The sequence below is a fragment of the Falco cherrug genome, chromosome 15 (assembly GCF_023634085.1).
Source record: "Falco cherrug isolate bFalChe1 chromosome 15, bFalChe1.pri, whole genome shotgun sequence".
NCBI classification, from domain to species: domain Eukaryota; kingdom Metazoa; phylum Chordata; class Aves; order Falconiformes; family Falconidae; genus Falco; species Falco cherrug.
Genome location: NC_073711.1, coordinates 5,071,070 through 5,088,105, shown reverse-complemented (window position 1 = coordinate 5,088,105; position 17,036 = coordinate 5,071,070). Strand labels below are relative to the sequence as shown.

Below are 17,036 nucleotides of genomic sequence, written 5' to 3'. Positions count from 1 at the left end.
ATAGTGTAATGTATAGCCTCTAGATGTAATCTCTGTAGTGTAAGGGCATGAAATCTGTTTCTTCTAATCGAGGTTGAGTGTCTAATTCCAAGATCTGTGTGTGCTAGATAGAATGATCTATTGGTGCTAGCCTGCAGCTGTCTTTTCCAGCATTTTAAAGGCAATAAAATACATTCAGGCCCCCTTTTTCTTTGCCCCAGTGAAATAGTCTGTGGGAAATTAACTGTTGTGATCCTCCATGTCACACTAAGGTTATTTTTCATAGTAAGGTGCACCTTGCTATGAAGCACCTCGCTTGGTGACAGGTGCTCTAAGGAGGCCCTGAGCTATCGCTGGTATATAGCCAGTGTGTTAGTAAATGAACTCAGGAGGCTAACACTGAGGGCTGCTCTATCTGCTGAAGTTAAGCATGTGAGCTCCTCAAAAGGCATCTGAGAGCTCCCACTAAATATCCAACTTCTATCAGCTTTAGGAACTTTTGAGCCCATGTAGATAAAAGAAGAAAAGGGCCTCCCAACTCATCAAGCCCTGATGTTCCGTTCTTTTGGAAGTGCCTCTAGCTTGTGGGGTTAGGACAATTGCTTTGTCTTCCTTCCTTGTTTAGCCTGGCCCTCTTCAGTGCCACTTACTTTTTCAGCTTTGATTACCTGAGGCTGGAGAGTAGCTTTTCTGTTAGTATTGAGCAATACAGAGCGCTGCCCACAGTGCTATCTTCAGGTATTAAAATGATCACACAGAGTATGCTGATGCTACAGGCATAAACAAATGATAAAACAGCTTTCACTAGGAGAACCTTGGAGCTATGATACTTGGTCCAAGAACTGAGGGAGAATGGAGTTGATAATCACCTCCACCACAAAAAAAAATCCCCCAGATACCCACCCAGCCCTAAGTGAGTTAGGTCTTGTTCTAACAGTTAAGAGGGTGTGTACGACTTCAGATAACATCTCAATGCAATATCACTGTGCACAGCCTCTATTCTTTTTAGCGTGTATACTCGCTTAATCTTTGGTATTACTTTAGTGCTTTCAGTAGTTTCAAAATAGACCACAGCAGGGTTGGATTAATCTGCAATGCTATTCTATTTTGCCTCTCCTTTCTCAGAGGAAGAAGCGGATTTCTGTTCTTGTGTGGTCTGCTTCATGCACTTGACCCATGAAGGTGCACTTGTCAGTGACAAATGATTGACGTCCATTAACAGCACTCGGGAACTGAAGCTTCCTCTGTTGCATGTTATATGGCTGAAGGTGAAAAACAGGACATTTCCTAAGGAGTTAGTTTGGAGCCTGTATCTTTATTCCATTTCTTTAACCAGGAAAGGATTAAAACCAGAAAGACTGGTGTTATGACTATAATATTTGACTTGCAAGCATATCTGAGGCTTACAAGCCTAGCTGACAGGTCTAAGTTTCTGTTACATTTGGACATGGTTATAGCAAGTGGCAACATCTAACACCTGTCATTTGGGAAAGGTCCTAAATGACTAGTAAATCTTAACCTGTAATGAGTACCATATGGCACTTCTTATTTGCAGCTGGAAAAAATCAGGAAGCCTCAAGAGGCTAGTGATTAGAGTTGTGTGTAAAATTCAAGTAAAACTGAGACTTCCTGAAAAGCAGAGTGGCATGGTGTAAACTGCTACTGACTCAGTGTCAGGTACTTAATGCTTGTGTCTCAGTGCTGGTGTTGGTTGCAGAAATATGTAACTGGATAGGTAAAAATGGAAGCATGCTTAAAACAAACCATTACTCTAATTTGCTATATACTTAAGAGTTTGCTTATGGTCTGTGTAAAAGCTAGAGGATGGCTTGCGTTCTGAGTTCAGCATTTAGAACTGAAATGGGGAGTTGTGAAGTGTAGACTGCCTACAGAGGTGATACGAAACTTGTCGATCCCCAAAGCCTCCCATTCCAAAAGAGAAAAGCCAACCAGAGTTACTTTGTTTAGGGTGTTTCTCTATTAACACTGTCTAGAGGTTCCTGCAGGTGCTGCATTGCCTGCTGAGGAGGGAAATGTGGTGTTTAGCATCTGTCAGTTCATGAAGATTTACTTGGAGATAAAGTGGGATGAGAAGACCACCTGGTAGTTTACATTCTGGTTTTAGTGCTCTTTGCTTTCACTGTTTACCAGGAGGTGTACTTGCTGTAAATCTAAATATACGTGCTTTTTAAGGTGCTGCCTTTGGATGGCAGCATAAAGGTAGTACTTAACCTGAGTTGCTATTAAAGGAAATCATTGCAAATTTATAGAGCATGATGTGGAGCTGTTTGGAAATGTGTATTCGTTAGGACAGGAGTGCAAGTGCTTGGCTTCTTAGGTCTGTTCAGTTTTAGCTGTGAAAGGTTTATGACAAGGGCAGTGGATCTTGATATGACTATTTGCTTTCTGTGTGTCTCATCCAGTAAAATATACTACACTGAAGCCCATTCTTTGTCTTGTAATACTTAACAGACCACAGAAATGTATGAGTTTTCAGAAGTGGTGAGAACTGTCCATGTTCTTTTCCTTGCTTACAGTTAAGTGCAAGGCTGGCAGCACTCATTAAAGCAGAGTGGCAACCATCGTTTCTGAAGATGGAAGCTTTGTAGAAATACTGTGAGTTGCAAGGACTAACTCTGTTCCTTGTGCTGCATGCTTAAATTTTCTTCATGTCCTGAAGAGTTTTCAGTCTTCCCCCTCTTAAAGCCAAGTATGGAAAAAGGGAGCAAGGTCTGGGACTGCAGGGAAGTTGACTGGATGCCCAGCTGGGCTCATGCACTTTCTGTCCTCTTGTCTGGTTCAGGGATCAGATACAGAAAGATCCTGTCAGGCTGCAACACCTGCTGTTCCAGGGGAATAACTTCTGTGCATGTTTGCTTGTTGCTTTTACCTTAACTGTTAAAAAAGGGAGTTCGGAATTCCTAACTCCTGGGAGGTTAAAAACTCTTTCTGTTTAAGCTTCTTCCAGCTGACTTGCAGCCTCTCTGGAGCTTGTTAGGGATGAGTCCTTCCCATTTTTTTCTGTTTCTAGAAAGTCTGATCAGCAGTTTAGGCATTTGAATAGCCTGCCCTTCTACTCCCCTTGTTTGCCAGCTGAGTCTTTTGTGCAGCAGTAGCAGCTGCTTCATGGCAGGTCACTCGACCTGTCAAAATCTGTAGGTGAATGCTTCTGTAGATCTTGTCTCTGAACCTTTCTTAGGAGCTTCCAGGAAAAAAGAGAGAAACTGTTCCCTGTGTTGCTCTCAGATTTATAGGGAGAAAGCTTTATGGGCTGATCAGTGCAGTTTGGGGATGAATAAACAAGCTTTTGGGTGTTAATTCAGTAAAGAGACTGAGTCCGAAAGTTTTCTGTGGTCAGTCTATGCCAGCTGGTCAAGGAAAAGTATATTGCTACAGATATTGCCTTTATTTTAACTAGAAACTGCTGTGGAAGATAACCTTTACAGAGAACTGTGTGTTAAAAACCTGTAATTAGTTTGGTTTAAAGCAGTAAAATTCTGTATCGTTTTAGTACAAAGTACAGGCAGAAAAATTCAATCTTCTTTAGGAAAGAGCTCACCTCTATTTCTTGTGGTTTAGTGTTTTTAATATACACGTACTTGCTTAAAATTTTTGATAGTCTAAAGGTAGTTATGCCAAGGTTTCTCTTGCTAATGTTTTTGGTTTTTTGAATGTTTGAAGAAGTAGCCATTTAATTCCAACCAAATCATAGTAGCTGTATTCCAAGATAAAATTAATGGATCTGTAAACTTTCTGTGTAATCAGAACATTTGTGGTCTGGTAGATTTACAGCGTCTCTTCCAGTTATATTTCATGTTATTACTATAATATAAGCTATTCAGTTGTCTAGATAGCAAACAACCTAGTGCTGCTGCTTAAGAGGAAAAAGAAGGGTTGGTTAGCCATCAGGTGTCTCAGAATCTGTTTTTAATCTGTCTCTGTTGTGTTCACAGTGGTCAGAACTGTGGCTACTACAGCTAAGAGCTTACTCTGCAAGTCTGAACAGATCTTGTATTGTGCAGACTTCAAAGAAAGATAGTGCCTCAAGGTGTAACAGGTTAAATTACATGTCAGAAGTTTCCTTACTTAGGAGAGAAAAAAAAGAAAAGGAAAAAAAAAAAAGGAGGCTGGTCAACTGGTCAAGAACTTATGAAACATGTTTTGACTCAAATTTTAGAGCATGAAACTTATTCTCATACTATCTTTAGCTAGGTAAATTGAGGGAAGCGATTACTTAACAGGGTATGTAATAATATTTTAATTCAGATTCTGCTTTAGAAATGTTACTGCTCATAAATACAATACTTCAGTGAGATAAGAATTATATGGATTATCAAGCTATGATGACTTTGGTGCCATAGTTGACTTCACACAGTTATTTGAGTGATAAACTGCAGACTTGTACTCTTGCTAAGCCTAATGATTTCACATACATGCTAAGCCTAAAGAGCATGTATGTGAAATCATAATTAGAACTCACAATAGCAGCTTTAACTCGCTTGTCAAATCCTCACAAAACCTTTTCTTTCTTGGTTATATTTGTGTCCAGGCAAGTGAAAGGAAACTCAACTTGCTGAAGATAGATGGTGAAATCTTTGACCTGGATGAGTAGTAAATCCTTAGCTAGATAACTGTGCAGGTGTTTTGTTACACAGATCTTGGCAAGCTAATAAATGTGTGTTCTTTAGGACCACCATCAAAATAAAGCTTAATCTTTGTCTGTTTGGGACTGAAGGCTGAATTTCTTTTCTGTTGTGGCTGAATTTCTTTTCTGTTGTGAATAGAAGGATGAATAACTGAGTTTAAGACTTTTGCATGGTTACAGTAGAAAGAGTACTATAGTCTTCTTCCTAGGGCAAAGGCGTTTGTAACTGATACTTTTTTGTATTTGAACTCACTGATTTTAATAAAAATGAATTTATAACAACACAACCAGTCTTTATATTGATAGAATTATCCAATATTTATGCTCCCTTTTTCTCCAATGTTAGAATATTCTTATGTTTCCTGACTGGGAAGCTGTCATATTTGAGGGTCATATGCAGAGGGTGATGTTAGTAGCATTTAGGCAACTCCTGTAGCAGCTAGAATAACTATGTGAGGTGCAGGATTTGTCCACTCTGTATAAGCTTCATTCTAGAAATAGGTCTTCGACCATTGTCCAACAAATAGCTGCAGTATCTACTGTGAAAATTCGGTTCTACCAACCTTAAATCGTGAACAAGAGCAAATGATGAGATGTTGCAATTCTGCTTGGGACTGCAGCTTCTACAGTTTCGTGAACTACGAAACACTGTTTTACTGATTCTCAGCATCAAAGTTGCATGTATTTGAGTTAATCTAGATATTATAGGAGTTCTAGCAAATAAGTTTATGTTACCAAATATGTGGTCTAGAGACAGACTTGGTGATTTGTGAAGTCCTATTTCATTGTTTTCTGGACTAGAAGACTTCAAAAGCATGGATTTTGGCTTAATTAACACTTCCATTGTTTCTAACCCCTCTCCCCCTTCATCTTTGGCAATCAAACCCCAGTGGGGGTGATGCTTGCAGTGTAAGAATTTGAAGGGTTTGATATACTAGTAGTTCTTTTGATACTGGGCTTTGTGGTTTGGTGTGATTCTATCAGAATGTAAGACTCAGTATGTCATTCAGCTTTTTTCTTTGCTTTCCAAAGAAAGTATTACTGTGTAAATTTCATTACCTGCTTAGCTTGCTAACAAGAAAACTGGTCCTGTGATGCTGGTAAATACTGAAGGGAGAGACCTGAGGTGCTTGATAATGTGTCTAAAACTTACAAATAGCACTTGCTCCTAATAGTATTAGCTTTTATAACATTTGGAAGGAAAGGGGGAAAAAAAAAAAAAAAAGCCTGAGGTATTTAGTCTCTGTGTCCATCCTGAAGTTGAGATTATACCTTTGAATACCAGTAATTCATTACCTGAGTAGCTGCAGTTAAACCTGCTGCAGATAGTAGCATGAGTCATGAGCACATCAGCTTTGCAGAAGCACTTTTCTTACTCTTATCTGCAAAAAAGTATACCGGATTGAATTGCAAGTTTCAGGTTCAAGAACTCTTAGGGGACACAGACTATGTACTATATGGAAGCCCTCAAAGATGAATTGCTTTTGAATGAGTTTCATTACCGGTTCTTCCTTTGACCATTCTAGTAAATGGGAGTCTTAATAAAACCAAACTATCAAAAGGCTTGATTATATGTGTTCAAATAAATCCTAGTGAAGTCATTAGAAAAAAGTATGGGAACATACAAATGCAGGACACAAACAGCAATTGCTGCAGCGTGACTTGTGTGCTTATTAACATTTTTTTCTAGCCTTTGCTGCTTACTGTCTGCTCTTCCCTCACAAGCTGTGGAGTATTGTTCCACAGTTCAGTTGCTTCTGCGATCTGAGCATGTTGCAGAGTTTAAAATTTGCTTTAAAATTCTGGCCAACTTCTCCTAGGCAGGATTTATTTTAGCAATTTCTGTGCATCTTTTCCCTCCTGGAGGGAACTTTTCTCACCTGAGGAGGTAGCGTACAATATTGTGGTGTCAAATAACTGTCTGATTCCTTTCAGGACAACATCTGTTTATGAAGCTGGTGTGTGCATGTTAATCCCAACAGATGTTGCATGCTGAAGCTTGGTGGTCATTTAAATCTCTGCGGGAGTCTTAATACATTACAGGCCACACCAGCATTTAAAACCAGTGACTGTACACAATCAGGTTTTGATTCTTACTTGACCTCTTGATGCCACCCAAACAGAACTGTCAAGAAAAGCGTGTAGTCTGTCAGTACAAACTGCATTGCTGGGTAGGTTCAGTAATGTCACTATGCTCTCTAGAAATGAGAGGGGTTTATCAAACAGGAAATTCAGGATTCATGATAAAATAATACGTAAGGAGGATGTTGGAATAAATTGCTCGGTCTGTAAATGTTCAGACTCTTTCTTGTTTCTTTCTTTATCAAACAGTTGGATGTCTGCATTGAGTGTTCATTTGTGAGCAACTTGGGTCATGTCAGAACTCTCCTGATAGCTTACAAAGGCACCTTATTGATTCATCTACTGTGCTTCTGTAAGAAGTTGCACCCCTTTCTCTTGATTATAAGTTTCTAATTGGTAAATTTCAAACCCTGTAAATGACTGGCTTCCCTCCCCATACCTGTAATCTTTCCCATGGAAAGAGTATTAAAATATTGTTAAACTCCTGTATGTTCAAGTACCTATACATTATTTAAGTACTAGTGCATACTTTAGTTCGGGGTTTTAGATATTCCCTACACCTCTCCTTACATGCACACAACTGTTTAGTTTCCCTGTAGTTGTGTGTATGTAATGGTAAATCACTTCTGAAGCAGGACTAAACTCCCTATCTAAATCTTTTAGTTAGGCAGCTAACGTATTGCTTAAATTTTGCTGTGTTGCTTTGATTCTGACAGACTAAGGTATCAAGTCGGGCTAACCTACCTGAAGCCATTAACCAGTCCTCTATAACTTTTATTAGCTTGCTCTTAGTAATCAATAAAAGACATTCTCTTTCTCCCTTCACAGTTTCAGGAAGTCCTAAGTTGCTGTTCTCTCTAGGAATAGCATTCAAATACCTGGTGGGTTTTGGAAGTATTTTGTCCAGTGCTGTTGTGAATGGCAGCTGGGAGGTGGGGAGGGAGTGGAATATGCTGAAATTGCCTTGTAACTGACATCTCTAGGCCTGATGAGAAAGGAGGGGAATGTGCCCAATACTTAAGACAGGCTTTTAGCCAAAACAAATTTTGAGAATAATTTAGGATTATTCATTTCACTGAACTGACTGTAACAAACCTGTGGTCAAGAGTAAGAAGTGACTTTGATTTCAAATGTGTTTCAAAATTTTTTCTTCAAACTGAAAAACAAATAAAAAACCCCCATTCTGTTAGTGGCATAAAGCAGTTTTCCTCAGTCCATGTAAGACACAAAAGACTGAGCTTGTTCTTGAAGAATTATCCTTTGACCAGTAAACCAATACCATCCCTCCCTTTATATACTAATGAAAAGAACTTGCTCTCCACACATGGATTCAATGGGGTAGAAGCTGTCAGGAAAATCCAATGAAAGGATTAGCTAAACTCAAATAGATTAATTAGAGCCCTTGATTGTGTCTTGCTATGCAAAAGTCACAGCAAAGGGAATGGCAATGATAGTGAGTTCATCTTTACAGGTACGTGGTGGGGAGTGGGGTGAGGAAACACAAATGCAGTAGGTAAGAAGAAAAATTGAGCAGTTTCAGTCTTGTTCTTAAAAGATGCCTCGATTCCTTATCCATCTTTGTGTAGTTGAAAATGGAAACATTATAATAGGCATGGAGATTGTGGCCAGCTCCTTATGATCAAGCCACAACTCACTATTACATCCATTTTTTATCATCTTCCCTGTCACATAAGGCAACATGTCCTAGTGGCCACGGCTAGGAATTGGACTACTACTGAAGGCTTCTGGCTACCTAATACAAGGCAGGTGACTTGTTCAGTTCCCCAAACCGTAACAAACATAGCAAGTGTAACTTTGACTCTAGACCTCAGTGGAACTCTTCATTTTCCCTGTCTGAAAACCCAGTAAAGTCACCTGATTTTCAGAACTAGTGGCATTTAAGCTGTTACTAAGGGCAAACTACTGATTGTAACCATCCAAATCTTGTTCCTGATGTAGATTTTTCTATGCTTGAATTGCTAGTCATTGTATCTGCTTTCTTTGTTTGATTGAGGTATAAATAATTTGCTGTTCACGTGGAGGTGAAATTCCAAGAGTTGCTACGCACAGTGTGGAGCCTGGATTTTCTTTGCATTCATATGAGATGCAGAATTAAATCTGTGACATCAGAAATCTCTAGCCTGTGGCTGCTGAGTGGCTTTCAAACTTGTACTAGCTTGTTTTGTAGTATGCAGTCTCCTGTAGCACAATTTTTGTCCCTGCCTTCCCAAGTAAAAAAGGCCTTGACATTATTGAAAGTCTAAACAAGAAGAAAGTTTTCACTTAGAATAGGTGATTAAGCTTTTTTTTTTTGCTGTGCCAACATGTTTTACTTTATGTTGTTTTTTTATGCTGTACTGCAATATGACTTCTAAACAGAGTGATCTTGATATAGTACAAATTCTCAGGGCTTTTCAAACTTTTTAGTTAAAAAAACCCTTAATTTGGTGGGGATACAAGCTAATGCAAATAAGAAACACAATCTGCCAAATACAGCTTTTGTACAGGAAGATAAGTGACTGCTGAGGGAATATTTCTTGATAAGCTTGTGGGTGAATAGCTCTTCCCAGGATTTAAGCCAGAAATTGCTACCATTTGATTACAGTGGGAATTTGAAGAGTTTTTTGATTACAGACTTCTTTTAGCTTCCCTTCATTGCTGTCTGGGAAAGACCATGTTCCCTTCCCGCAAGTAATGCGTCTGAACAGGATATTCAAAACCATCTGTCAAAAAGTGTTCAGTGAGTACACCTGACTCTTCAAGAAAAGCTAATAGTATATGTTAAGAGGCTGCTCAAAGTGTGAGGAATCCAGTCTGAATATATAAATTACTTTGGGAGGCAGCCACTGGTCTAAAAAAACTCCCACTATATTGACCAAATTAAAGCACTTTTTTTCTTCAACAACTTTATAGAGAAAGATGTTGACTCATCTTAGAAGCTTTTTTTTTTTTTTTAATGCCACAGAATTGGGAAGGATACACTTTACCATCCAGCATCATATTCACCATTATTTATTGCCAGCATATACAGCAAGGGCCTTCTTTGTCAGTTCTTTCAAAATCAGCAAAAGTCAATCCCTGATTCTAAACAAGCTGACTTAAAGATCACTTCTCTCTGCTTTATTTTGGGACATGCAGAGTTGGGAGGCTGGGTATATGGGGAAGTGCTGGGATCTGAGGGGGAAAAAGACTTCAGGGGAGGGAGTGAATCTTACAACTGTCTTCCTGCTGCTTAGGAGGGTGTAGCAAAAATGGAGCCAGGCTCCGCTCATCCTGCATAGGTTAAGAGGCAACAGATAGAAGTTGCAACATAGGGAATTCTAGTGAGATTTTTTTGAGGGGGAAAGCTTCACCATGAAGGCAGACAAGGAGATTGAGGGCCTAGAGAGGCTGTGGAATCTCTACCACTGTATTCAACAACAACAATAACCACAAGTTATTCAACATGCACCTGGACAAGGGCCTGTGCAACCTGCTCCAGTGCAACCTGCTCCAGTTGCCCTGCTTTGAGTGATTCCTTCCATACCCAATTATTCCATGATTCCATTTTCTTTATTAATTGGATCTATTTTGTGTAGTCTTGATGCTGACAGGATCACTGTTGAAGATGTGTTAACACTAACAATGTAATTTTCTGCAGTGCTACTGTAAAGACAGAGTAGCAGAGGGTAGAGACTCTGAGTTTCACTGTCCAAAAACTCACCTTCACAAAATCGTGTACATCTAACTTGTTTTGTGAAGGGACAACATAATCCCAAACCAGCTTTTTCCCTTTCAGCTTCCTTTTCTCCCTGTTCATCCCAACAGTTCCCTTGTACATGAAAATTCAGGAAATCTCTATTGAAAACATTCTCTGGAAGCTGTGAAGAAGACTAAATGAGTTTCTTCTGTCTGTAACATAAATAAATCCCTCTTATGCGGTGTAGGGTCTTGATGATGCTTTCTATGTGTGTTATTTTCGACTATGTGTGTTTCACTACTGTACAGCTTTTGGTGGTTTTTAATGAGTGCTGATTTACTTTATTTTTCCTCCCCCTGCCTCTTGGAGGCAGCAAAGATTTTCATGTAGCTGCCACTGTGCTATACTTGCGATGAGAAACCAGCACTGCTGGTTAACGAGCTAGGTTAGTTAACGAGCTAGGTAACTTGCTTTTGCTTTGTGTTAGGCTTGTCCTGTGAGGCAAGGGAATATTGCATGTAACTACGGTTAATCCCTTTTAAATGAAGCTTTGTTAACGAGATTAATCCTAAAACTGGTTCACAAGAAACTTGCTTTTTTAAAATCCACTCTTAAAAGTGAAAAGGATCTGATAGCAAATTCACAGGATAACTTGTATGGGAGGGGGACACATCGGAAGGTCATCTAGCCAAAACTCCCTGCTCCAAACAGGGTCAGCTATGAGGTCAGGCCAGGTTACTCATTTTGTCCAGTCTGATGTTTGAAAACCTGAACTGTAAATTTCACTTTAGGAAATGCCTCAATGAACTGCTGTTAACTAAGAATTCTGAGTTTTCATAAACATCAAATCAAGAAACTGATTACAAAAGCCAGATGGAAGATTTTGAGAGATGCCCTAGTCCTGTCATTTAGCATTACTGCTGGACTTAAAACTCAAAGCTGTCTTTTGCTACAAGATGCTTTAGTTGGTCCTGGGTTTGGGTAGCTCCAGGTGAATCAAGCTACTTCTGTGGTTTCAGTCTGACGCTTGGTAGTGTGTTTAGGCTAAGAGCCAGGACATTCCTATTGCCAGGTAGGTGATGGGTCATGTCTCTAAATGCTTCTGTGATAACGAAGACTAGAATTCAAGTGTGGACGTACTTTAGATCTGACACACCAACTGGTTTCCTGCTTGATTGAAACTTTGTACATAATGTTCTCTGTAGATTACTGGGGGGGACCCCAAATGTTCAGCTCTTCAAACTTTCAAAGTATGTGCTGAATGTTTTTAGTACAATGCTGCACCTGTTCTCAGAACAAGTTAAACTCTGAAGTATTTCAGGTAGTGTATCTTCCAATGTGGCTCATCGTTTTTAACTATTAAGAGGTTTGAAAATTGATGACTACATGTATTATGTAGAGACATTCTACAAAAAATTCATTTGTTCTAGAAATCTCACTTTTGTAAACACACGTGCTCATCTCTGAAAAATGAACACAGAGCTCTAATCAGTATCCCATGCTGGGGCTGAGGTGAAAGAAAATGAGCTAAGCAAATGTGGTGTGGAAAGGGTTACCTACCTTAGATCTTTGTGAATCAAGCTTCCACATCCCCCTCCTCTGACCCCTTAATATCTGGCTCTCACTACCCTTATGTTAGAGGCTGTTGTAGCTGACTTGTCGTGCTTTGTAATGGAGCATGAATGCAGCTAGATGAAATCTATGGTTTTTTGAAAAAACTTTTTTCTGCGGTGTGGAGGGAAGAATTAATCGTGTGTTAAGTATTTTTCCAATAACTATCACAAATACGCTCATAAGCTTCAGGCTTGGCTAAACTTTTGTGCAAAACCTGACATCTACTGGTGGGAAGCATAATTGGACTCTTAGTGTGGAGGCAAGTGCTGAAGAACCTGTTTTATTGAAGTTCTGGCCTCTTTGGCCATAGGTGTTGCATTGTGCCTTGCCCTAGAGCAAATGGCGTTTAAGCATAAATTTAAAAGTCGAAGAATTCCAGGGAAACTGTAACTGTAATATACTTACGTACAAGCATAGGTATTAATGAAGGTGATTGAACTTTGTTAACTGTATCTGCTTTGAACACATGTATAACAGCCAGATGACAAACTTCATAGGCTGTTTCAGACTAAGTTTTGTAATAGAATTAAAGACTTCATGTAGTCTCATGCTTTAAAAAAATCTAATTTTTTTCTTGTGTCTTTAAAGGCTTGCCACGGATGTACACCTTTATCCAAATGTGATTGCAGCGGAGTAAAAGGTGAAAAGGTAAATAACTTCTTTTCTTTTTTTTTTACTGGCAGACCAACACACAAACCACTGAGCCATATGCCAACTTCAGATAACTGAAACTTAAGGGTGATAGCTTTTTGTTTCTTGCTCATATGTTACTTTGATCGTAGTGTGGGCATGCACCAAAAAGCATAGCTGTTATAACAACTTCAGGTACTGGGTTGGACCAAATGGACCATCTGATGATGGTATGAAATTCTGTATGCCATTTTCTTAAGATTGGGGAGCGATGACACAAATTTCTCCAGTTATGTGGGAATGAAAAGCAGAAAAGACACAAATTCTAGCAAAATAGAAAGAATTCCGTTGTAGTGCCAAGGCCTGCCTACACTAACCAGTTAGTGTGGATGAGCTAAGGTGTGGATTGTACAATAATGGCTATGCTAGTAATGCTTCAGCAGGAATTTAAAACCAGAGTGTGGCTTGCTTTCCCACTTTTCTTGCATTACCTGCTCATAGGTAGTTGACACTCAGTAATGTGCTCTGAACTTGCGCTGTTTCTTACCTCATAACTTGTATAGCTGCATATGAAGATGATTGCTGTTGCTGGCTAGATGCTCAGCTCGACTGTGGAAGTGACACTATTCAGATACAGCTTCCCTAACATACACAGCTGCCAACCAAGTAAGCAGCTAGTAAATGGACAAACGTGTATTCTTGGATCAAGTCAAGTGAAAACCATCCCCAATCCAAAAAACAACCCTGTGTGGTTCACTCAGTGCAACAGGCTATTTTGGGCTGCCCAGACAACATCTGAAGGCCAAGAGATGCATGTTGATGTCTCGGAGCTTTCCTGCTTCCATGCATCTTTGACTTCCAGTCTCACTGCCTGAGCTCAATACATCAGTGCAGTACTTTGTGTTTCTATCACCATTATTTCTTAATGTTTTACAATTTTTTCCTTTGAGGAACAAGCAGGTACCCAACATTTCTTTTAGTTACAATGCAATATAGATACACAGCTCAGTACTTACCTGAATTGAGCCTTCTCAAGTGTGGGAGCCTTGTTGTAAGTAAATTGTGGTTAAATAGTTCCCATGTAACTGCTGCTGTCACAGGTAATGAATGTGATGTGATCACTGCAAGGAGGAGAGACTGCCTGAAATGCTTCCACTCTTAGTCTTGTAAACAGTTTGCTCAGTTTGCTTAAGATACAATGGAGTCGTCTTAAAGATGTGAACTGATAACCAAGAGTTTGATAAGCCTGTCTTATCAAACCACTTACCCTGTGTTAGCAAGGTTCTAGAAGGGCTTCAGTGCTCTAGATTACTTTCTGACACATTTCAAAGGTGATTTTTGACATAGCGTAAACAAGCGTAACCTCAAATGCATGAAACGCAATGCAGTGCCTGACGATTTTGGCACTATAATGTGCTGGCACAGAATTTTACTATTGGCCAAGGTTAAACAAGGCAGATGTCCTTCAGAGTAATTCATGGTGCCACACCTTCCATCCAGATGAGGTCAGTCCTTGCCATTCACTTGCTTTTAGTTCATCAAGTATATTCCAAATTTACATACCTAATTAAGAACAGCATACCCTTGATAGCGGGGTTTCTGAGTTAATTTGGTTAGCCAAAACATGAACCTGGTGGGGTTGGTGCATTCCTACAGGATCTTCAAATGCAGGTGGCCAAACCAGATGTATCCTAACACTAGTCACAGGGCTATTTCAGGCTTCGTTTGAAGACACTTAAGCATTAGGCTTACATTCCCAATACAATCGCAGCAGGTACAGCTTTGGAGAACCTTCCTATAATTCTAAGTTGGCCTGTTTCTGTACTAGTCACAGCTATTTTGTGAATTCAGTGAGCAAATGGGTGTTGGCTGGCTAGCATGGATAAGGAAAACCTACAAGTAAATCTGGGTTTCTAAGTAAAATAAAGTAATTATTTTCTCCTAGTGATTCAGCTTTCTCTTTATACTACTGTTGCACATGCAGGGACCATGACCCACTCGATTCATTCCAGTCCTTCAGTGTCATTTAATGACATACCTAGTCACCTTCCTCTGGAAAGAATATTTTGGGACTGTTTGTTTGGAGTCAGAGGGAGCTTTTTGTCCAGAGACAGTCAACAACTGGAGCATATGTGCCTTGTTCAAGATCCAGCTCTTAAGTGTCGCTATGTATTGTGGGTTTTGTTTCTACACCTTCAGACTGTCCTAGCCAATTGTTAAGAACTGCACTGGTGAAACTCTTCCACATTTAGTTTCCAATCTCTGTTGGCCTTTTCTGGAGTGAATTATAGCAAGTCCTGAGCAGAAGAGTGAGAAGCTTGATAACCTTTTGTGAAAAGGATTTGGGGAAGGAAAAAAAGTCTCCAGTAAAACAAGTATAACATCAGACCAAGTATTTATACAACAGTTATGCATCTTCCTGGAAAATTCCTGGGGGGCTGCAAACTGATCGGTGTAATCTTTTAGTGAAAGTTAAAAAAAACAACAAACCACCACCACCAAAACATATAAAGGAAAGCAGAGTTTCACCTATGGTAAGACTGCTTTCTCTGTCTTTTGTCTTTTTTTTTTTTTTGGTATGTCTGAGTCCTCATAGGAATTGGCGGGGGGGAGGTGTCCGAGACTCCCACTTGTTAAACTGATAGATATAATGTAAGTTTCCATCCTTAGAATGGAAGATTCACTTTGAAATCTGGGAACTGTGATTAATTTTCCACCTAAATCAAGGTAAACAGAACGTAATCCTGAGGCATGCCAGAGGGGGGTTTTGTGCATATTTTTTTTTAAACAGCCCTTCTGAAGCTTGCAAACCATTGTGTGCGTACATTATGTAAAGGAACAACGAAAAGCAAAGCCCATATTTCTTAACTATGATGTGTTGCTAGTGGAACTGGTTTGATCATACATGCACACACATTTAGTTGCCCTATAATTACAAAGCCCAAAGTATTTGATGTATTGATGGATTCAGCAGTTCAGCTCTGGGGAGAACCACAAGAGTTCTCTGCCACTGACATCCATCATGCTTTCTCTTACAAATTTTTGTTTGTTTTTTTTTACAGCCTTAAACTTTTTCTAGAGTCTTTTTCTACTACAAGACATCAAGGGCTATCTTAAGATGATTAGGTTTCCATCACATTGTACCACTTACTTAAACATTTGATGTAAGTTTCTAAACCTGATACTATCTTCAGCCTAGTTTTCTTGCAAATATTATCTTTATTCCAGCTGAATGTAAACTGCTGCAACAACAAGAAGTTTCAGGCTTTCACTTTGTATTTGACACGTGACATTTTGTGTTTCTGCTTACTTCTCCAGTGACCTCTGAACCAGGAGTCAAACTCTATAGTTTTTTGCCTCATTGGTGTATGAAGAGCATTAGACAAAGAGCTGTTTAAATAATCGGGAGATTCTGTCATTGACAATGCAACAGTGTACTTGCAGAACTACTGAAAGTCAGGCATGTACAGAACCTGGTTCTGTACTGGGAAGATGGGAAAAGCCTTGGCAAATGCACTCAGCTGAGCCCCATGCTTCTGTTCCACTGTGTTTAACTTCTGGCCCAAAACCAGCTTCTGTATCCAAGCTGCTGTCCACTTGCATTAAGTCAGCTAAGAAGCGCTGCTTTGTTCAGCTTAGCAGAGCCTGATGCATTCCTTTGGAGATTCAGAAGTAGCCTTCTTCCTAAACCTTCAGGATATCCAAATTTTAACAGATCAGGTAAAGTAATACAAACTGAACTATAACAGGAAAATTATTTTGTCTTGCCTTGGGGAGCCACAGCTCTTACTTAACTGCTTCCATGCTGCAAGTGATTCTTGTTTAACTATGCCATGAGCCCTTGTAGCATCAGTAGCATGTTATCTGTTGGAGAATCAAAGCAGAGTAAGCTTTCTTTTTTTTTTTTTTTTTCGGAAGCCCATAGTACAACAGCTGATCAAAATCAGTGCACTGAAATTTTCTTCCTCTGCTCAGGCCCACCTTACTCAAATATAAAATGGGTAGTGTAAAATTCAAACATGTCTAAAATGATATCGTAAAGAGAGGAATTTACTGGAGAGAAGTCAGTAAAAATTGATTGCAGCTGGGAGCCAGTGTGCTATTACTCACAGTAAGCTGCTCAGTAGTGAACTGGACCTGGCAAGAGTATTAAAACTGAAGTAAATGATTAAGCTGCTACATACAGGTGCTTATAGGAATTGTTCTCACTTTCCAACTGGAAGAGAAGTGTATAATTGCTTTTCAGTTAACTGGATGATGATTGGGTTTTAAATAAATATTGCTGGGCACTTTTGAGATTAACCTGCTTTAATGCTTAAAAGCTAGTTCATGGGTGAAAGCTAGCTAAAGAAATAAACACAATAGGCACTGCGTATGTGCCAGTTTCTAAGACAAACCAGTAAGACT

The 17,036-nt window shown here is 39.5% G+C and overlaps 1 protein-coding gene across 1 annotated transcript in view; it reads left to right on the top strand.

Annotated features, from left to right (window-relative positions):
• The window catches only part of COL4A5 (collagen type IV alpha 5 chain), an 86,171-nt gene that overhangs the window by 12,959 nt on the left and 56,176 nt on the right, over positions 1–17,036 (top strand). Inside the window, exon 2 of the mRNA XM_055727499.1 lies at positions 12,588–12,647. Coding sequence (XP_055583474.1) covers positions 12,588–12,647 — 60 coding nt within the window. The remainder of the gene's footprint in view (positions 1–12,587; positions 12,648–17,036) is intronic.